Below are 22,262 nucleotides of genomic sequence, written 5' to 3' on the forward strand. Positions count from 1 at the left end.
CTAGTAGTACACAAGCACCCAGCCGTGTGAAAGGCTTGAAGTGCAATGTTATGGTCCCAAGTCCTCCAAAGACTTGGAAAGAAGCATGGTAAAGGCAATATGGAAGCATTTATTATAGAAGCATCACTTAGAGATGGCAAAGACTGTATTTCAAAGAAACATCCTAAGGAAATGATTACAGTAAAACATGCTGAAACGGGATGATTCAACTGGCTGACCCTGATGTCATTTTTGGCATGGATTGCTCTTAGCTGCCTTTGAAGGAAGGGTGAGTGATGCCTCAGAACAGTAATGCCTAAGGCCTCCTTGATTTAAATGCAATAAAATGGAGGCAGAGTAACAGAAAGCTCTCTTATAAATTCTGCTGCCCACCTAGAAAAATAAGATAAACATTCTTGACTTTTCTTCAGGTATGTTGTGGCAGAGTGATACCCTGTGAGGAGCTGGACCCTCTTCCTCATGAACAGTAATTAGATTGCAATCATTTAACAATTACTGCCTTGCAGTCAGAAACCAGACTTGTTCTCAGCAAAGAGAAACAAAATCAACACCAGTCTTACTGTAAAGACTGAAAAGTGAATGTGATGGCTTGTTATGTCTGAACAGATAATTTATCACAAAATGCATTCTGTGAGAATTTTGCTGTCAAATTCCATTAGGAAGAAGCTGTAAATGCTCAAAGACTTCCGCAAGGTCTAGAAAAAGCAGGTCTTGATGAGAGCCAACAAATAACTCTTGAAGGCAATGAACCAAACCAGCAACATGAAACACTGCTATGAAAAGAGCAAAAGGATGAGCTTTGCTGTTTAAGATAGTCTGTCTTTTAAAGTTGGACTGACATCCCAGTCTAGGGAAGAATGATTCAAAAGAAGTAAAAGACCTCTAAGAACAGAAGTGACATATCTTTCAGAGTGAAGAGCCACCTACTGTTGTAGGAAGATGAGACGCTGGCAAGTAATGGGTGAAGAAGCATTCTGAATATAGGGCTGGATTGGAATAGCTTCTCTGTCTCCTTATGTATCATGGCAAAAGGCTATGTACTGCTCTGACATGGTTGCTTGTGGATAATGGATACCAACTGGAAGAAAGGCACAAACTTCTAGAAACAGGCTGGTATGTATGAGCAATAGGTTTTTTAACAGTTTCTTTTTTTTTGTAAGTTATCTCAATGTTCAGAAAAGGCTTGATTTTATATGGGTTAGAGTAGTTAATAAAATAATGCTTACTTTCATGTTATCCATCAATCATAACTTTCCAAAACAGGATGGTTATTCTCATTTTACACTTGGGGAAGCAGAAACGTAGAAAAAAAGAGTTTCCAAGGTCATACAAAAGCCAGATGCATGAGAGAGAAGGGAAATAAATTCTCTTAGACCTCAGCCAGGTGAGCACTTGGCAGCGGAAACGTCATTTCCTAACATGATGAACAGTTCTTAACAGGGGCTGTATCACAGTCTCTTATCTAGTATCATTCTTACGTGAAGAGAAGATTCACATCTGTGAGAACTTTTGACCCTTTAAAACAACCTCACATGAAGTGATGGAGGGTTGGGATTTTTCCTCTGAGACTGAGAGCGAGTCACTTTTCCCTGGAACTGTTCCCTTTACATGCTGCTGCTGACGCTGTCGATGCTGTTGTGAATGAGACCCTAGTTCACCATCCCACTGGGCTTTTAACACTGTGCGAATAATTTTCGGTATTAAATAATTAAGTATAATAGCTAATACAGTACTTCCCACACTGTTGCATTGTGCAGTCATATCATTATTTTTGATCATTTATAATGACATTAAAACCCCCAAGTGCCAGACTGAAAATAAATCTGTCACAATGTTGCAGCAATATGCAAATTCTCTGGGTACGTTTGCTGTGAAGGAAAAGGTCCTCTCTCATTGAAGCTCTTATACAGCTTAACATTTTTTTCTGCCTGCTGAATTCTCCATTGATCCTTCAGAATGCTGGAGGATTGCATAGCTCTGGTTGATCAGTGTTAGAAATTTCACACATACTATACAGCAATTAGAGCATGCAGAAAATTGCTGGCCTCATCCACCAGGAAGGAGAAAGTCCTGCATTTAAACAACGAACGTAACATGGGAAGCTGTAGATCAAACAGCGTTTTTATCCCTCACTGTTTGCTTCCACCACAACACGAAAGGACAAGGGTTTTTTCATGAAGAGGGAAGTTTGTTCTGATACTCATTTCATTCTTCGCCTCTTCTTTGGGGGCACAAAGAAAGAAACTAACTGGGATCAACTCTACTGATGCCCTTCTGCAACATACATTTTCCACGAGGACATGGGAAAGGGACCAGTATACTTCATATGGGATGTCAGCCAGTGTTCAGAAGGAAGACTTTGACGCTTCCTGACCCAGATTCAGCTCGAGGTATGAGCCAAGATTTACTGCAAAATTTCATTTCTCATCATCCATCCAGTTTCTTCTGTTAATTCACCTAGCAAATGTTTTTCACACCGCATGACTTGTTTAGGTGGAGTCACGCCTATGCCATCTTAGAATATAAGCATATGCACAATAGAAAAACTTTAGTCTGGCACTACTTTCTTCTCCTTCAATGTGTCAGGAATGGCCAGACTTCCCCTCCCACGCATGCTCAGGAGCTGTTGAGGAACCCGATGAAATCTGGAAGTATCAAAGAGGATTCCCTGTACTTTCACATGACAGAGAAGGCAGTTATTTGCTTGCTGACTCCTCATCTGTGGAAATTGTTGCTAAATCAACCTCATCCTTAATGTTCTGTCGCAAGTTTTCGTTTTCTATACTAACCGGAGGATTTGTTATTTGAGGCTCTACAGTTACATCAGATATGCTATTTAACTTGATGGGACAGCACTCAAAACCACCAGGATATGGTTTGTTCTTTCAATGTCACTTCCTTATAATACGTTGGTAGTGCAGACTCCTAAGTAGTTTTGACTTAAGGCCTGGAATAACAAAAGCAGCTGCTTTGGCCCTTGGCTGGTGGGATGCCTTTTCATGTCCTGTGAGAAAGTCTCAATGCTGAGCTGCCGTGAGAGTGTTGTGGCACAAGACTGTGCTGCAAGAGGACTTTCTTAGCCTCTCTTTTCCCTTCTTTCTCCTGGACATACAGGCAAATAGAAATCCTGTCAGGCAAGCAGCATCCAGGAGCAAGTCTACCTGATGACTCTCTGTTCCAACCCACTGATGGATATAAAGGACTGGGATGACCTGATCATCCATGTCCAGAATAATTATCCCAAATATTTCTTGACATGAAAATCACCTAAACATGCTGCTCTGACACACAGTACTTTTGGTATTTACTTTTGCAGAAAGGGGTCAGAAAAGAGGCTCTTCCTCCCAGACCTGCGGGCATGAAAGACTATATGGTCAAATCTCCACATGACATGTATGCTATGCAAAATGCAGGAAACTCCTGGTAGGCGGGTAGTCACAGTAAAGAGAAAGCAAAGGAGTGATTAATGAGGGGTTAAGATTTTTTCTCTTTTCTAGTGTATTTCCAAAACCCTTGAGTCTGATTCAGCAGTTCCTTGAGAGCCTCGGACTGACTGCACACATACAGTGCAGTGTCTGGTCGTGCACTACAGAGATGTCATGGACTTCTGGTCATACGGCTGCTGGACTTGTTGAAGCAGCTGAGATTAATTCCAGCTGGGCTACTGGCTGTACAGAAGATCCAAAGGAATATACAATATGTTCAGACTTTACCCATAGAAAAAAATTAGAGTGAAAAGGGAAAGTATTTCTGGGGTAACCTGCTGATGCATTTTGCAACAGGGCTGAGATTAATCCACAGAAGTAGGGAAATACATTGCACCAAACTTTTATTGCAAATTATTCTGACGAGACAGTAGACAGGGAGGCTCTGTGGCTGAGATACTGATGTGTTCGAAGATGAAGACCTGGGACGTCTGCCAGGGAACTTCAATAAAATGCAGAAGCACAAGAAGATGTTCATTAGCTTAAAAGCTATGAGTTTTAATTCAGTTTTTAATTTTCTAAAAATTCATTTCCATATTTACTTTTCCTTTCATCCCTGTTTCTGTTTTTCTTTTCCTCGCATCATTTTTTGTCCAATCATTTATTTCTCCATTTTATTAATACTTTCCTCTTTCAGGGTCTTTGGTTTATTTTTTCCTTTCTACCTTTAAGGATATTCTGTCCATTCTCACTCTCCATTTTCTGTGCATGGCTTTTTCTCCTCTCCAGGTTTGTTTTTTCTCTCTTTTCCCCCCAGACATTGTCCTTCCCATTTGTTTAGTTCTCTCACTTTCTTCAGTTCACACACTGTCTTACCTGACTATTTCTACTTCCCTCCATGCTCGCTATTTCTTACCCAACATCAAGCAGAGATCACTCTTTTTTTTTTTTTGTTGAATGAGGTATATTTTTTCCCCGGCCACAAATCCTGAAACATACTCACTTTCTCACCCCTTCTTTTGCCTCTTAAAACACTTGTTCCAACCAAAGGCAGGGTAGTGGTTGGAGACTGCCTTTCCTACTGCACTGGGTAGATGACTCAGTCAGGAAATGCTCCATGTCTAGATGATGAACCTCCACAACAGAAAGGGCAATACTGAAGCTGAGGAGAGGAAACAATTAGATGACTACTTAGGTTAAGAACCTGACAAAACCAGCAGAGAAAATCTGCAAAGAGCCATCTGACAACTGGAATTGTGTGGCCAAACTCCATGAGAGGGAGGCAGCTGCCTGCACCATGGGCTTACCTGTACATTTACACAACCTAAACTACTACGTCATACCATCACGTTTCATCCCACACCGTGTGATTTTTAACTAAATATGATTCTGATGTCTGTTGGATGGGCCTGAAGTGTTTTTCAGTCCTGGGCAAAAGAACACTCAATTGTAACCAGTTTTCCTGACATTTTTGTATCAGTGCATAATGTCTTTACTTTACCTGCTCTGTATAAGCTGGAGAAATAAAACACTGGGATGAATGATGCCAGGGCAGCATCCTAAGATATATAGGTATTTCTAAAGGTACTAGAATGAAGAAATACCAAAAGCATCAGATTTCCAAAATTAATCAACCTTGTTTCTGTAGTGCAATGGGATAAATTGGATATAAATTTCAGCTGTTTGTGAAAATCCTGAAGCTTCTGTCCTGACCAAGGAATGACAGATTATGGTTATGGTTAGAAAGAAGAATGTAAGTAGTATGAAGCAGCCAGTGTGACTTTAGGAGAGACTGCTCAAAGATCTGTTTATAGGCATAAATGTACTAGAAATGGAGTAGTAAAAAGGGAACAAAAACAGATGAGTCATTTTGCAGGTTTGAGAAGAGATATCAGTGCATCAAATGCATGATAAATGCTGACTGAGAGGAGCTTAAAGAAAAATAAAGGGCAAATACATCAGGGGAGAAAGAAACAATAAAACCACATAGAACCATCAGTAAATGGAGATGATGAAATAACCATGGGTGACACTCATGACTTTCACTAGAGGGTCATAGCTTTTCCTGGGATCACATGAGATTATATGCCTTGTACTGAATGTGAAACTTATTTGAAGCAGTGTACAGAAGTCTGAACTCTGCTACATAAAAATGACATTAAAGAATGGCAAGAATTTCAGAGCAAAGTAGCAGTGATAAATGGGGGACTGAACTAACTATCTGAGGCAGGACAGATGGCGTTGTTACAAGCTGCTTTACAAGTAACATCCATAAACACCCAGGGAAGAAAGGTGCTGACAGTGTCTGGTAAACGGAATAGACTTGTGATCTGTAGTGTCTCTGATAGTCGTAATTCCACAGAGGAAATCCCCAAGATTCTCTTTCCACATGCAGACTCGGATTTGACAGAATATATCATAGAATCATAGAATTGTCTAGGTTGGAAGGGGCCTTTAAGATCATCTAGTCCAACCATCAACCTAACTCTGACAAAAACAAAAAACCACATCTCTAAACCATGTCACTAAGCACTATGTCTACCTGTCTTTTGAATACCTCCAGGGATGGTGCCTCAACCACCTCCCTGGGCAGCCCATTCCAATGCTTAATAACCCTTTCAGTGAAGAAATTTTTCCTAATATCCAACCTGAACCTCCCCTGGTGCAACTTGAGGCCATTTCACCTGAGGTCCTATCACCTGTGACTTGGGAGAAGACACCAACCCCTGCCTCTCTACACCCTCCTTTCACAGAGTTGTAGAGAGTGATAAGATCTCTACTCAGCCTCCTTTTCTCCAGGCTGAACAATGCCAGCTCCCTCAGCCTTTCCTCATAAGACTTACTCTCCAGACTCCTCACCAGCTTCGTTGCCCTTCTCTGGACCCGTTCCAGCACCTCAATGTCTTTTTTGTGGTAAGGGGCGCAAAACTGGACAAAGTACTCGAGGTGGGGCCTCACCAGTGCCGAGTACAGGGGGACGATTGTATGAACATGTGCATTACTTTATGCATGGGAGTCATTCCACTGATATGTCTTGCTGACTTTGAGACGACAGGGACAGTGGCAGAAAATTCAGAGCTCTCGAATTACTAGTCCTGCACTAGCTAATTAAGAGGATAGACAAAATGTTTCCTGAAAGAAAAAGTAGATGTGGTTCATCAGTAAAAATAATCCATTCCAGGGAGCTGGAAAAATCTGAAATTCCTGGAGGAATATCCATCCCCATATTAGCATGTACGTTGACAGATGGCGCCGCTTCATATGAATAGGAATTTTAAGTTGTTGTCTCTGAGTTCAAAAGACAAACACTAGGCAGGTTTTGTGGAGCAGCTGGTTCTTCATGGACTGGTGCCTGTGGGGATTTCTTCTTCAAGAAGCTAGGACAGTGGTAGCTGTGATCACCCCAGAGAGCCCAGCACCTCTCATTCCCTTTAGTAGTTTTCTCTGGAAAAAGCATGAAGTAGCAGCAGCTTGCTCCTTGCAGGAACTGGAAAATAGCTCACCAGACTGGCTGGAGAATTTATAAAATTAGAAAAACAAAGCGGCAAAAGGCCTTGGCTCAACAGCATTACTTTTAAACTGTCTGTCTCTTTGAAGTAACTAGTCTTGAATCAGTTTATGAGCATCAGCCAAGACAAACACTCAGGTCCATTTGGGAGTTTGCTTCAGAGCAGCACATTAATACTCTTTAAGGAGATGTACAGCATGTAGTGGATGTTTTCTTTATCAGCAGCCCTAATCATCCCAAATCTCTCTTGCTCATTGTTAGCACACCCTTCCATCAAGACTGCATCAGGCATAGATGAGATGTCTTACGCAGTGCTTAGATTTATCCTGAAAAAAAACCTGGGATAACTGATCCTTTCCTCCAGAAAATGCTCCGCACCGAAACACAGGGGCTCTAGGAAGCTTGTCTCTGCCTGGCCTGCACTATCTATACCAGCAACAGCAGCTCCAACACACCCCTCTTCTCTATAGCCACCCTGGAGACTAAACAAACCGAAACACCATTCACAGAAGATGGCCAATAAAAAGGACAGGTATCAAAGGGACTTGCTAACTAGAGACACCAATCGCAACAGTAACAGTATGTTTAGTTAGGAAAGCCCTTGTCTTTCTACCCCCTTCACATACTTTCTGTAAGTGTTAGGAGATGAGCCCTGACTCAGACTTGGCTCCTTATTCCTACAGCTGGCCTTTCAACAAGTAAATCCTTGCTTCTATCACGAGGACTAGTTGCAGGGCTGGATTATCCATGCTGATACTTTGCAGTCAGGCACATATGTGATCCTACTTAATGTCTGTGCAACTGATTGCATTTACTTATTTTACCCTTACTATAGAGAACAACAAATAGGAAGGACACATCTCCTGACAGAATAGGAGTGAAGAAATAAAAACTAGATACAATAAAAAAATCTATTCAAAGTCTGCCACCATTTCTGTTGCTACATATGTAATAGGTAGCATTGTAGCACATTATATTATTTAATACAATAGCGATTGCCACACCACTGCCTGCAGCAAAAAGTCTACATATTAGGAATGCCAGGCTTCCCCCAAAGCTCTTCTGCATGGGCACATCCCTGTGGTGACTTCTGTAAGAAGCTAGGGCAATAGCAGCTCTGAATACCTCAGAGACCTGTCCCAGTTCCCTTAGCAATTCTCTCTGGTAAAGGTATGAATAAACAGCAGCTTGTTCTACCTTGAACAGACGGAGGAAACCGTGATCCTCTGTGGCTGCTGTGGACCATTCATTCCAAGGTGCCTTTAGGAAGTGACTGTGCAAGAGAGAGCTCTTTGGTGGCTGCCTCCATGTCACTGCACTGCTTGTTGTAGCTGATGGTTAGCTGCAACACCCACTGCTGGGTTAAGCACCACAACGTTGGAGAAAACAGAACAAATTTTGCCACATTCAGTTCTGTACTCAGTTCTGTTCTGCCACACCCTCCTGGGGCTTGTCGCTAAGCCGAGGACACAACATCTTCAGCTACTCAAGTTTCCTGCTTTCTTGTCAGTCATAAAGTTTACAACTCACTCATTTTAGGATACTCTTCACATAGAAAAGAATGAAGTTTGGGCGCAAATTTAATGAGACAAAGCAGTTTAAACAAAGGCTGGTTTGTCTTTTATTGCTGAGGAAATGGCAGACAAATCTGTCTTCAGCAGAGATCTCATGAGCATTTAAGCTTGCCATTTCACATCTGGGAAACACTAATAACACTTAGCATCTCATTTCTTTGCCTGGGGGACTTGGTCGTTTAGAGGGGAGAGGAGGATGGCTGTGCTCTAGTGACATTCACCCAGGTGACAATGAAATCTTGTCAGACTTTTCCAGCTGGTGTTCCTGGGGACAACCTCCATCTGCAAATGCAGTTTGTTTTTATACCTTAGAGTGATATGGAGGACACAAGGACCGGCCAAGCAGAAGACTAAGGTAACAACTTTCTGCATGCTGGGAGACTCCCACATGGGAATATATTCCAGGCAAATTCACCTTCAATCCTAATATGCAACCTAAAGAGAAGCAGATTGTGCTCCCCCGGGTGTTGGTCCACATCCGTCCAAGTGGTCATCTGGGAGAAGGGATTTCCTTCTTTGGAAAGCAGGTTGAGTCAATATGGAGCAGGGAATGAAGGCTGCAGACCAAATCTTTGTACTGAACAGACAATGGCAAGTTACACAAGGAATTTTGATGTTTCCAAACTTAAGTCACTGAACTCATACTCAACATAATCCAGTATGAATATACTGCTGGAGGCAAGTCTTTTGCTGTATTAGTTGTTTCCACAAGTTGATTTGTGCTTTTCTTCCCTGTAAAAACTGTGGTTCCATTTTTTAAAAAAATTGTTTATTTTCCTGAAGGTATTTAATTAAAATAGAAGTTTAAGTGTTAGTACTATTTTTGGCATAGTCTGGCATACAGGCCAGACTAGCATTTGAAACAAATTTATTCTTTTCACTGGCTACTCTTTCAGGATGGGCAGGACCCAACCTGAGGTTGTCACCTGATCCTTAGTTGAGAATATTTATAAAGATACTACTATTCTGGTCACAGGGGAAATGTCTTTTATATTCTCACTTTTACTACAGTGTAGCAGCTGGGGATTTAGTTTGGAAATTAACGAATCATGGAAAAACTGGGCTAAAAGGAACCTCATGAGAGAGTGTAATCCATTTCCCTGTCTCAAGGCAGATCGTACATTCCTAAAAATGTTTCTAATGAAAGGTTCCCCGAACTTAATCTTAAAAACTCAAATTATGGAGATTCTACAATCTCTTTAGGCAATCTGTTCTGATGTTTTGCTATCTGAAGGATACATGTTTACCCTCAGTTGATTTTGCTTAGTACTTTGTTGTGTAGTAAAACTTGAAAAGGAGATTGCACACAGAAAAGTAAGACACAGGGAGTAGAAAGAAGCTCCAATATCATCAATGCCAATTCTGTTAGAGGCAACTATGTCAGCTAAATCTTTCCTTGTATATGTTCAGAGCTCAATATTTGAAGTGGTTGAACTTTTTCCCTAAGTGCTCAAAACATATCTGCTGAAGACCTCATCTTTCTCAAAGTTAAGAATCTCCTGCAAAACAGAATCATGAAATCAGAAATAACAAGGCCTGTGAGATACGCTTTTGGGTGTGTAGTGTGCAGATAATATTTTTACAGAGTGCCAGAACATTTGTTTGCTAACAGACATAGTGAAATCTGAAAAGTGAAAGGTAGATCCCTCCTGAAAATTATAATCCCTTCTGAAATAAATTATGATAATTCTAAATTTCCCAAGATGGTGTTTGAGTTTTCACAAAATAAATCAGTCCTTCAACAGGACTGCACAAGATGCTCCTAACTTTCAAGAGAACTGCATCTGAGATAGGATAGTGATATTGAGCTCAGGAAAAAAATAAATTGTGACTCTTTTAGGAAGTCCTAGAAAGTGTGGAAGAAGGAGAGAGAGGCTGGGTGGGAGTAAAGTCAACACAGAGTTAACACGAAAAAGTAAGACTGAATTCAGTAGAATTGGAGAGCAAAGTTTCTGAGCTGAGGATAAGGAAGATGTTAGGTTAGAACTGGGAGGAGCTCTTAACTTCAGTGCTTCCCTAAATGTTTAACATGAAGGACAAGTATGACTGTCAGACGTGACTGTTCTCATCTTTACCAGTGTCATAACTGATGCTTCAGACAGTATTTGCCAACCCCAATCGATCAAGGTATCCTTCAAGATACAAACCCTATGTGTCAAGGTATCATTGAAGATATGAAATGGCATGAGGTACCCAGGTTTAGGTATCTGGATTCCACTCCTTATGACACATCACTGAACTTAAACCCCAAAGAAGAAAGCCGTGTATAATCATAAATTATGTGAGGTCAGAATCTTTGTCCTTGTCCTGCAGCAACTTAGTTGGATGAGTAGGTTATAAGCATACCCCATGGTGCAGCTTCACTAGTAGAATGCCATGGTCCAATGGACAGGACAATACTTTCAGCCAGGACCTGCTGGGGTACTGAATATTATCAATGAAGTCTTAAATTTAAAACTAAAGCAATCCAAACTACCATTGAGATGTAGTCCTCTCAGAAGAAATATTTTTTTCCAAAGCTCATAAACCAAAATGAGTCACACTTGATTAACTTCACTTGGGCCAGGAGACTAATCATGGGATGCTATTTATAATTTATTTAAGGAAAGTCAGAGAGAGCATTAGAATAACATTCAAAATGGAAAACATGTTATAGCCTTAACATAGTGTCACTATTATAACTTAATGAAAACAGAGAACTAGGAACCTTGTCTATTAGCAGATGTTGCCTTTTTTTTTTTTTTTTTTTTAGTGTGTCTACTCTCCAGTGAAAAAGTTATTAAAAATATGCGAGACTCCAATCCAGAGAGCAACTGTCCAGCTCAGTAACTGGTGGGGTAATAGATCAGAAAGTTTCACCTCCTCCTTCTCCTCACAGCTGCCCCGCACACATGCGCACACACACAGAGGCCAGGAAACTCTACGCCTACAGCACCTACCTTGGGTTTGAAGGCGATTAATTTCAGGACCATCTCAACAGTGAAGAGGCCAGTGAAGAGCATGTTGAGGATATTCATGGCTTCCTTGAACATGCAGCTCTGACCGTAGTGCTGAAAAACACGCAGCAGGGTGAGGAAGGGACACACCAGCTCCTTAGGACTCCACGGGGCCCTTCCTGATCTCCCTTTATGTTGAGGTTCTCTAAAGAAAGCCCCAGCTTGCTCCATTTTTTTCCAATTTAGAATTTCCTTTCACACACAAGCATTTCCATACCTCTAGCCATTTTTGCCATCTGGGTCTGGATCTCCTATCTTTTTAAAAAAAAAAATCTCTTTGAGTGGGGGCTACCAAAATCACACTTATGATTCCAGCTGAGGGCTCCTCACAAATTTTCATAGTGGTACAAGACAGTCTCCAATTGTGTTTGTTATCTCACCCTCCCCTAACACTTGGAATGCTTTTTTGATTGCTACAGCACAGTGAACAGAGGTTTCACTGAGCTGTTCATAATGATACCAAGCCATTCCCCAAGTAATTATACTTAATTCAGGATTCTGCAAAGTACACGAGTAGCTCAAATCATATCTTTCCAATATGCATTATCTTGCATTTGTCAACTCTGAATTAAATTTGCAATCATGCTGCCCATTCACTTAACTTTATTAAGATCTTATGAAGTTACTCTCCATCTTCTATTGATTAATTCAAGTAGTGTCTTCTGCAAATGTTGCCACCTCACTCTTCATATCCCTATTTCCAGATCATTATACTTGAGACTGACTGCACTGCCTTAATTTAAGGTCATCTTCCAGTTCATGTTATAAGACCTCATTTGTAGTTGCTTAAGTTTGATAAACTTTATCCATAAACTGGGATGAATTTTCATGTTCCGCATTGTCTTAGGGTGATTTATTTAAAGGCGTTTCAGTTAAAACAATTCAGCTGCAGCTCAAAGTCAGCCCATGGAAAAATATATCATTGAAGCATTTTCAAAGTTTCCTATGACATTTTCCTTGAAAGATTAGTACCTGCAGGACTCTGCTTAAAAAAGTGAAATTTTACTTGAATTTGGCTTTTGTGTTTGCTGTCTGTTATGATGTTTGACCCAAATCTGGCCACAGTATAAGTGTTTGAAAGACTGTACTTTTCTCAAGATCAACCTCCTAGAATCTCCAGAGATGCTGTCTTGCCTGTGGGTTCACAAACACCTCACAGCTTCTAGCTCTACCTGCCCTGGGTGTGCAGCATTGTCACAGCAACTGAGCATGCTTCAAAGTGAACATATCAGTCCCTCTCTATCACTCCATGACAGCAGGGCAGTAGATACTTCAGCTGAGAGCAGAGCACTTGTGCTCATGATGCCTCGCTCCTTTGTTGGTACCTTCAGCAAGACAGCAGAGGAAGCCTTTTAAATGGGGATGGGAAACAGCTAGAGCAGAAGAAGAAAAAGTAGGGAGGTTAAGAAATCTGGTGAGATTGGACTGGAGTCCGCGAGAGAAAAGCTGGCTATTTAGTAAGGGTTTTGACTCTTTCCCCTTTACTGCTCTTCCACCTGCACATGGTGATCTACTATCTCTATTTGCTATTCTTGTAGATCTAGCTGCAAATGATTCTTTGGTGGATTCACATTAGATGTTTGGAAAACCTCCACACAGTAAGGAAAATGAATGCACAGCACAGCAGGTAGTAAGTAGCATCAGTAATGAAGAAAGTTAGGCAAACACCTATCAGAAAATGCTTTAGGTGGAGCTGATCCTGCCTTTAGGTGATGGGATACGTCCTCTAGAGATTCTTTCTAGACAGGTTCTATAGTTCTTAACACAGAACAAAGGAGATACACTAGGACCCTCCCACCCTCTATCCCCAGTTTCCTTATTGCCTTGTTTGCCAAAATATTTGTTCTCTCTACTTTTTAACACAGAAAAGCCCCAAATTTAAAATTCAGATTTCAGGTGAGTGGTTGTTTCAGGCTTATTTCTGCATTTCATAGAAGACAAATCAGAATTAAGAAGCTGCTTGTTATAGTGGCCACTGAATTGGTCTGATATAACTGTTGGGTTTTTTTTTTCATTTGTTTCATAGGGTAGAATCATAGAATAGTTTGGGTCGGAAGGGACCTTTGAAGATCATCTAGTCCAAATCCTCTGAAATGAGCAGGGACATCTTCAACTAGATCAGGTTGCTCAGAGCCCTGTCCAACCTGACCTTGAACGTTTCCAGGGGTGGGCATCTACCCCCTTCTCTGGGCAATCTGGCCCAGTGTTTCACCACCCTCATTGTAAAAAATTTCTTCCTTATACCTAGTCTAAAGCTACCCTCTTTTAGTTTAAAACCTTTATCCCTTGTCCTATCACAACAGGCCTTGCTAAAAAGTTTGTCCCCATCTTTTCTGTAGGCCCCCCTTAAGTACTGAAAGGCTGCAATAAGGTCTTCCCCGAGCCTTCTCTTCTCCAAGCTGAACAACCCCAACTCTCTCAGCCTGTCCTGTTTGTCTTTAAGGACTTAAAACAGAATTGTTGAAAGTGTCAGATACTAGCAGGAAGAGGGCAAGAGGCAGATTCCTCATTTTAACTGAATGTCATCAGGAGCGAACATGGTACATTGGTTTTTATTATGTCCCTTTCCTTCTCCCTCAATACCTGATATGAAGGTTAAAGTAGGTCTAAACCTCAGCCATTTCTACATTTTCCCCAACAAAGTCTAGTAATTTATCACCTGTAAGGTTTTTTGCTTGCTTACTTACTTGCATGGCCAGGCAGATGGTGTTCAGCAGGATCAGAACGAACATCAGGTATTCAAAATAGGTGGAGTTGACCACATACCAAACTTTGTACTGGTACTGGTTTTTAGGGATGTATCTCCGCAGGGGCCGGGCTTTCAGGGCATATTCTACACACTGGCGCTGTGAAAGAGGCAGGGGTAGATTTAAAAATCAAAACAAAATACAGGGTTGGTCAGCTACCTGCAAATATAATAAAACCACAATGTGCTTCAAGTTTTTTACTGAAATGACAATGCTCAGTAGAATTTCTTTTAGGTCATAATCTGAATGTGCATATTCTACCTGTTGAAGAGTTCCATATGCATTTACTTTCACCAGACAATGCTGTCATGCTCATCTAATCTCAGTGAACAAAATGGTACAGCACGTATTTTTTAAGTAAATGTTGTCCCTTGAGCAAATTTTACAGCAAGATTTTTTTATCACCTGACTCCTGAAAGACGGCAGTGAAGCCAGCTTATTGTTTTATCTTATTGGCAATCTTCACATATTGCTCTCTGTATGCATTTCTTTCTTAAATGCTTTTTCACAATGTATTTTCTACCTTTGATGGCAACAAGGTGTTGTAAATTACCTGGTTTTTATCCAGCTCACAGTTCTTGTACTCTTGTTCTCCTTGTTCCTGAAATGTGACGATGACGAAACCAACGAAGATGTTCATCATGAAGAAAGCAATGATGATGATGTAGATAATAAAGAAGATGGAGATCTCAACCCTGTGATTATAGATGGGTCCCACATCCTCCATGTGGGAATCAATGGACCTATACAGCAACCTGAAAGCAAACAGGAGCTCGATGCAGAGAAAATCTGCAACTGCCTTGAGGCCTTATAGGTGATGTTATAAAGTTTAACTTTGTGATTTTCTTCTACGTGTATCAAAATTAATTCACTCACAGATGTGCAGACTTGCACTGACCTGAATGTAAACTCTTGCAAAAGAGAAGTGACTCTTACTAAATTTACACATTTGAACCTGTTGAGGGGTGAAATGTTTTCATAGTCGAACAATTAAAATTTAAAACAAAAGCATGCCCTTCATTTAACAGACGACAGGAGAGTCTGTGTTGTTGGGAAATGAGTTTTGTGAGAAAAAGGGATCTCAAGACTTTTATCACTTGTTAAGACTGCTGTTGACATCACCTGGTGACACAGGTCAGGGTCAACCCCCCAATACTCTGCATGCCCATGTCACTTTGACAGAGTGGAGCTGTGGGAGTCTTTGGCTCCTGTGGCACAGGCAGCACAACCTGGTAAGACATCCCATGTCTGTCCAAAATGCAGAGATAGCACTGGTGTGCTTCATATTGCCCTCCTGGCTCCATCGGGAAACTTGCAACACCTAGCAATACTGGTAAGTGCCTGAAAGGCATTTTATATCCATTTATATATATAATATTTGTAATATATATTGCTATCACTGCTACTGCTGGCAATCATTTTTTAAGAGCTAGTGACAGTGCTGTGCACTGTTTACAAGTACAAGAACAGTAATTCCTGCAGGCCCTGAGGAATTCACAAAGTACATAATACTGCAATGACTGCTGCCACTATTGCTACATTTAATACTTTAGTCTTATTTTAACACTTAGAATGGGAAAGACTATGCTCTGCATTTGGATTTTCTCTTTTGAAATGAATGAGGTCATTACTAGTGTTGCACCGGTCCAAGAAGCACTCACTCTGGCCAGCCCTCAAAGGTTGAGACAGTGAAGAGTGCCATCATGGCAGTCAAGACATTGTCGAAGTCAAACTTGCTGTTCTCCCAGCTCCGGGGCTGTATCATGGGCTGGTTGACCTCACCATCCTTGTACGTAATGTAGTACCCTCTGTGGATGAAGAGCAGAGAGAGAACATGGCAGAACTGCACTTCCAGTACGAGGCCGAAAATGGGTGGCCAGTGAAGGGTGCTAACTGGGAAAGGTCAGACCTACCTACATTCTGCTTCCGTCTGCTTGGAGCTATCAGTGCAGCTGTACAGCTTGCCCTTGAAAATGAAGAAAGAGGAATGAAGCTTCCTTTCTTGACAGTGCAAGGATTAGGGCAAATCATGTACCAAGGAGACTGCATTTACTACTTGCTTAACCAACTATGAGTATGTTTACGTGCTCTTTTCCAGGCAGACATGAGCAAACTGGATCGAGAGTTGCCTGCATCTGGGTAGTTCAGAGCACAGGCTTCCATCTGTTTACACAGTACTTTTACGTGTATGTCCTGAGGTGCATGACCACTGAGTGTTATGGAACACTAGTTGTCAGAAGGGTGGTGGAGGTCAAAGAAATAAAAGTATACAAAGAAGTGAATGAATAATCTCCCGTGATTACCTGGCATGCCCCTTCCTCTACAAGACTGGGGGGTAGACAGCCTGCAAGTACCAATCCTTTAGAAGGGCACCCTTCACTTCCCTGGCACTAAGTCATGCCACAAGCTATTTAGGGAAGAAGGAGGTTACTGATGATTTCTTATGATTACAGACGAAGGGCAGGCATTCTGAATATGCCTGATCCAGTTTTGGGGAACTGCTGGTAGCAGGAGCCCAGGTAACACTGACATCGCCCCAAATGTTTTGCCTTTCACACAGAAGATTCATTCCATCACCCCTTCCTCAAGCTTCTTCATGCTATTTTTCTTCCCGCCCCATAATAGAGCTCAGTGTAATGGATGAGTAAATGGGCCCAATGGTTTTACCTTAAACAACTGAACTCCAATGCAGGCAAACATGAACTGCAGCAAAGTGGTAACAATCACAATGTTTCCGATGGTTCGGATGGCGACAAACACACACTGGACCACATGCTGCAAATGGAAGATAGGAACAAAAGTAACTTGCAGGATTGTTCTGAGCTCCTCTGGCTAAGGGAGAAGCCCAAAACTAAAAATACAAATAAAAGAATTTAACTATTGCCCATCAATTAATGTCTGAGGAAAGGGGAGGGAAGACCAACTGGTTACATTCCTCACTGTACTCTTAGAAGCAGGCAGGAAGGGACAGGAAAATACCAGAGCTCAGCTCTGGAACTTCCAGTGACACCGACTCACATAGTTGGGCACTCACCAGCCCACAGGAAGGAGTTTATCTAATACAGAAAGGCAATGTTAAAACAGGCTTGTGAGTCCATCTGTAACCCTAGCAAACTACATCATTTAACCTCAGTGGTGATGCTGCGCTACTCAGCTGGAAAGCAGCTTGGCAGAAAAGGACCTGGGGACATGAGCCCTCACTGCAAAGAAGGCAAACGGTACCCTGGGCTGCATTAGGCAAAGTACTTCCAAGCAGGTCGAAGGAGGTGATCCTTCCCCTCTACTCAGCACTGGTGAGGCCACACCTGGAGTACTGGGTCCAGTTCTGGACTGGGGAGAGTCCAGACTTACTGGGGAGAGTCCAGTGAAGGGCAACAAAGATCATTAAGGGACTGGAGCATCTTTCCCATGAGATAAGTCTGAGAGAGCTGGGACTGTCCAGCCTAGAGAAAAGCAAGCTCTGGGCAATCTTGTCAATGTATATAAATACCTGAAAGGAGGATGCAAAGAAGGCAGAGACAGGCTCTTTTCAGATTTCCACACTCAAGCATTCTGTGATTCTGCTGAAACACTACTCAAGCCACTGCAAAGGTCCTTGTAGCTTGAAATAACTTGAATTTATAGTTTACAGAATGCATTGGGACTCTTCTCACCTTTAGTCCTTTGGCTCTGTTGATGGCCCTCAGCGGCCTAAGGACTCGCAGAACACGCAGGATCTTCACCACATTGATGGCACTGGACCTGGAAGAAAGCATTAGAAGGTTTGAGAGATACAGCAATATAGGGGCTGTGCTGCTGTGGCCACTCTTTCTTGTTTGAAATCCTGCATAGCTTTAGACTGCTTAGGATAGTTAGTCAACTTTGCTATGGCACTTCAGAGGCAAGGAAACTACTCCCTGATGTTATCTTCACGAGTCTTGCTTCCTGGTCTGGGCATGCTCAGTATACATTCTTCTGGTTTCCACCATGTCTGCTGTATTAATGAAGGGAATGGAATATGGACAGGGTACTTTTTTAAGCCGGGCAAGCTGCCAAACACATTGTAGCTATCTATGATATGGAAATTGTGCCAAGAGGTAGCCATCACAAGACATTTTCAGATAAGGCTCAAAGAAGCACTCCACTGAAATATTCATAGAAGACTGGGAACTCCAGGTGACTCCAGCATTAAAGCTATATCATACACCTGGAGTTTGGTCCTGCAATGTGCTTGGCCTCTGATCCTGCAAATCAATTAAGTGTGTACATAAATTTAAGAATGTGTAAACTCCCACTGAATTGATTACAATGACTTTGGTACTTAATTTTAAGTACTGAACACAACTATCTACTGCAACAGATCTCTCTGCATCTTCCAGGACTAAAACCCAGACTGAGAATGTTCTCCATGCTGTATGACATCAGGCCTTCCTACTGATTTTGGGAACGTTTTTTTGCTAACATATTAAGAGTCCAATTAGGTCTGTAAGAAAGAAACAGCAGGTCAAAATGAGCACTGTGCCGTTCTTAAGACATTGACTGAAACCTCAATGGACCTGAAAAATCTTTATGCTTGACTTAGCTCTGGAACATAACATACATGAGCTGCTAACCTGCAATGGTAACAATTGGGAGCTTATTTCTCATCAGTTGCGATCAGCTGCTTAGGAAACTCCCTATCTGACACATAGACTTCCACATAGTCAAGTAAATCTATAAACTTACTAAGCAAATTAACAGATCAACCAACACAAAGTGGCATGACAGAAGCAGGATTAACTGTCACTGCCACCAGTACTCTGCAGATTCTCACATAGCTCTTCAAGGGCTTGATGGTCTTCCATTGACCAAGACCCACAATATCTTAGGAAGTAGCAAAACATTATCATCTGACTTTCCAAAGAGGTTATGAGAGGTCTAGGAGGGAACAGTAAGTCACTTAGCTGTTCGGAACTGATATAGTGAATCAGAGATCTTGGAACAAAGCTAGGTATCGTGATTCCCAATGGACCAAGTTTCTTGTTCTCATTTGCTCTTTCTGGAAGAGCCCCCCTCCAAGGAAATGCTAGTATAGCATTTCCCAATTATTACCTCCCCTCTTGGGATGAATTTTAATGGTCTTGGATCATCTTAGAAAAATACCTCCAAGCTCATGAGAAAAATCTTACCCAGATAAGACAATGAGCCTGAGGTAACACCTCCCAACTCAGCCCTAAGATCCCCAAAAAACAGACAGTAAAAATAGCTCACTCACTGGATCCCAAAGGAGATGAGGGAAACGCTGACCACCAGCAGGTCTAAGATGTTGAAGTAGTTTCTGCAGAAGGAACCCTTATGGAGGAAAGCCCCATACGCGGTCATCTGCAGGAAGGCACACGAAGACAGAAACACACTTTGCCATTAACGTCTGTTCAGAAACCAAACCCAGCTGGTTGTGCTCAGTGTATATAATTGGGAAAGGGCTGTATTTCTAACATAGCAGACAATTTACCCCCAGACCCCAAAGGAGAAGCTGAAGCCCCCATTGAAAGAAAAGAGAGTGAAGAAGACAGCAAGATAACTATGAAAGACCTAACTAGGGAAGGAAAGCCAATACTAGGTTCAGTGAGGAAAATACACACTTTGAATGTACAGAGTACCTAACACTTAAAATCAGCAAAGCAGCAAAATGACTGTTTGCAAAAAATATTCCTTGCAATCATATGCTTTTCCCTTTCTCTTCAATGGCAGAGGACGCTTGTGAATATGATGTTTACATTATATAAAGGCCTCTTCAGCTAAATTGAATAAATAATATAAAATAAAAAGTGCTCTTTTGTAATGTTTTTCAATGGTTAGACCAACTGCAGTGGACAGTTGAGCTCTCTTCCCTCCATGAAGAAAAAGCAGAATTCCTCAGAGACTGGATTCTTTAGAGCTGAACTGAAGCAACAGGAGGAATTCCTGCTGTCTCGTTTGCTCCATCTGTTCAGCTCAATATCCTTCTATATCCCTTTTCCTACTCCTATCCAGCTGCCAACTTTTTTATTCTAGAAGCTGCTGCATTTTCCCCTTGGTTTTCCTCACAAAGCCCAAGGTAAGATTCCTTGAGACAGAGTGGTTTCTTTGTGGAGGTAATCATTGTGAACATCACCCAGCAGAGGAAGGGAAAAATGTTACATATTTTATAAGGGACTCACTGCCTCTCCTGCGTATGAAGGAGTATTGAATAGCTGCTGGCTTTGAGGCAGACGTCACAGCTCCAGAATTGGATTAAGTGACAGTGTAAACAGAAATGGGTCTCAGCCACAACTAAACACTTCTGAGCTTAGAATTTGAATTTTAGACTGAGCTCAGTCACAGGATGTGACTAAATGAGTCTGGCACAGTGAAAGAGGGTGAAGTGATGGGTGTATTTGGACCACCTACCTTAGACTCGGTGAGCAACCTAATGTAGCTGCTTTGAAGAAACCCAATCCCCACAACTGCTAATATCCCTCCATTACCTGAGTTAGGAACACAGGCTTCTAAATTTGGTCCTCTGAATCTCCTCTAAGTTAGATGTCTAAAGTAACTTGAAGCAGATATTATGAGACTGTTCCTCAATGACGAGCTCTAGCCAGACTCCCAGCTGAGAAGCATGAACTAGAAATTCAAAGTGGAGTTTTCTGGCTGCCGCTAATATCACAGGTTGACATACCTGTGATATGGTTTCCAGCCGTGCCTACCTGTGACAACTTTATTCAGATATGGTATATCAGATTATTCTTTTCACCAAACATCCATGACATCAGGGAACTGACTATCAATCAGTCAGAAGGGGAGGAAGTATAAACTCCGGTCTTGGCTTAGAATTTATACTTATAGACACATTCAATTGGGGAAGGGAGTTGTGGGGCGGGGTGGGGAGAGAGGGGGCGGTTCTTGCCATAACAAAGGTGGTAAAGATGCCCTTTACTGGTTAGATTTTGTATGGCAATCTTGAAAGAAAGGAGACACCATTGAAATCAGGAGGGGAAGCTCTGCTGAATTTAAGTTCTATACAAACTTTTGTTCTCTTAAAGCTGCTGAGAGATTTTATTATCCCAGAAGAGACTCTCAAAGAGTGTATAATCTCTATCTGTCTCCCATCTGGAGCACTGAAGAGGCTTTTAGGATGCCAATTAAAAAAGACTGGTGGTCACCTTGCTAACTTTCACCAGACTCCACCATGGCAGTGTGAGGCCTGCAGGTGTCATCAGCAACACAAGGGCAGATGAAGCTTGTTTCTTTACAGCCTTGAATGTCCTATTGATGTTTATTCCTTTGTGTCTTACCATTTACACTAACTTTGCTGTTGTGTAGAACATTGTGCTCAAAGCAAGGCAGCAGAGAAACATGTCCTGAGAAACCAAGCAATTTGCGAGGCGGGAACTGGCAGGATAAGAACAAAAGAATTCCTTATATATTTGTAGTCTTTGCACTCCTCTCCCACTTGAACTCAGAGAATGTGCAGGGGTGTTGACATATAACCACTGAAGTCACCAGGAGGACACGGGGAAGGCTCAGGTACTATGCAGTACACTCCCCCAATACAAACAGAGCAATATGCCAATGGGTTGGGTTAGGTTTTTCTTCCACTGAAGTCATTAGGAGTGTTACCATTTGTTTCAGTGGGAGCAGAATTACTAATTTTAAGTTCAAACAGGTGCCTTGAATTCTGGTTTTATTTTATAAATGTTGCTATTGAGTTGTTTTCCTTTTTTGACAGGCCTTTTTGATCAGCCATTTGGTATGTGCATGCTCAGATTTATTGTGTAAACACAGATGCACACTACACACAAGCATAATATGTCCACCTCTTTGGAGAACATTATGGGTTTGGTGATTTTAAGTCATATTAAAAAGGACGTCTCTTTACAAAAACATGCAGGGGCCACCCTGCTTGCCAGCCTCCAGTACGGATACTGTTATTAGGGTCTTGAGCTGCAAGATTTGAGCAAATCTAAGGTACTGCCTGCCAGCACTTAGAACTAGCTTGCTGAGAGAAAAATCAAGCTGCCAAGTGAACCTAC

General features: G+C 41.7%; 1 protein-coding gene across 2 annotated transcripts in view; it reads right to left on the bottom strand.

Annotated features, from left to right (window-relative positions):
- The window catches only part of CACNA1C (calcium voltage-gated channel subunit alpha1 C), a 495,176-nt gene that overhangs the window by 63,739 nt on the left and 409,175 nt on the right, over positions 1-22,262 (bottom strand). For both annotated transcript variants that reach the window (XM_074162069.1, XM_074162077.1), the window contains 8 exons: positions 19,484-19,590; positions 17,904-17,991; positions 16,918-17,025; positions 16,164-16,216; positions 15,912-16,058; positions 14,804-15,005; positions 14,191-14,349; positions 11,447-11,557 (listed from right to left, as the gene is read on the bottom strand). In XM_074162069.1, coding sequence (XP_074018170.1) covers positions 11,447-11,557; positions 14,191-14,349; positions 14,804-15,005; positions 15,912-16,058; positions 16,164-16,216; positions 16,918-17,025; positions 17,904-17,991; positions 19,484-19,590 — 975 coding nt within the window. The remainder of the gene's footprint in view (positions 1-11,446; positions 11,558-14,190; positions 14,350-14,803; positions 15,006-15,911; positions 16,059-16,163; positions 16,217-16,917; positions 17,026-17,903; positions 17,992-19,483; positions 19,591-22,262) is intronic.

Source organism: Numenius arquata, chromosome 2 (assembly GCF_964106895.1).
Source record: "Numenius arquata chromosome 2, bNumArq3.hap1.1, whole genome shotgun sequence".
In the NCBI taxonomy this organism is placed as follows: Eukaryota; Metazoa; Chordata; class Aves; order Charadriiformes; family Scolopacidae; genus Numenius; species Numenius arquata.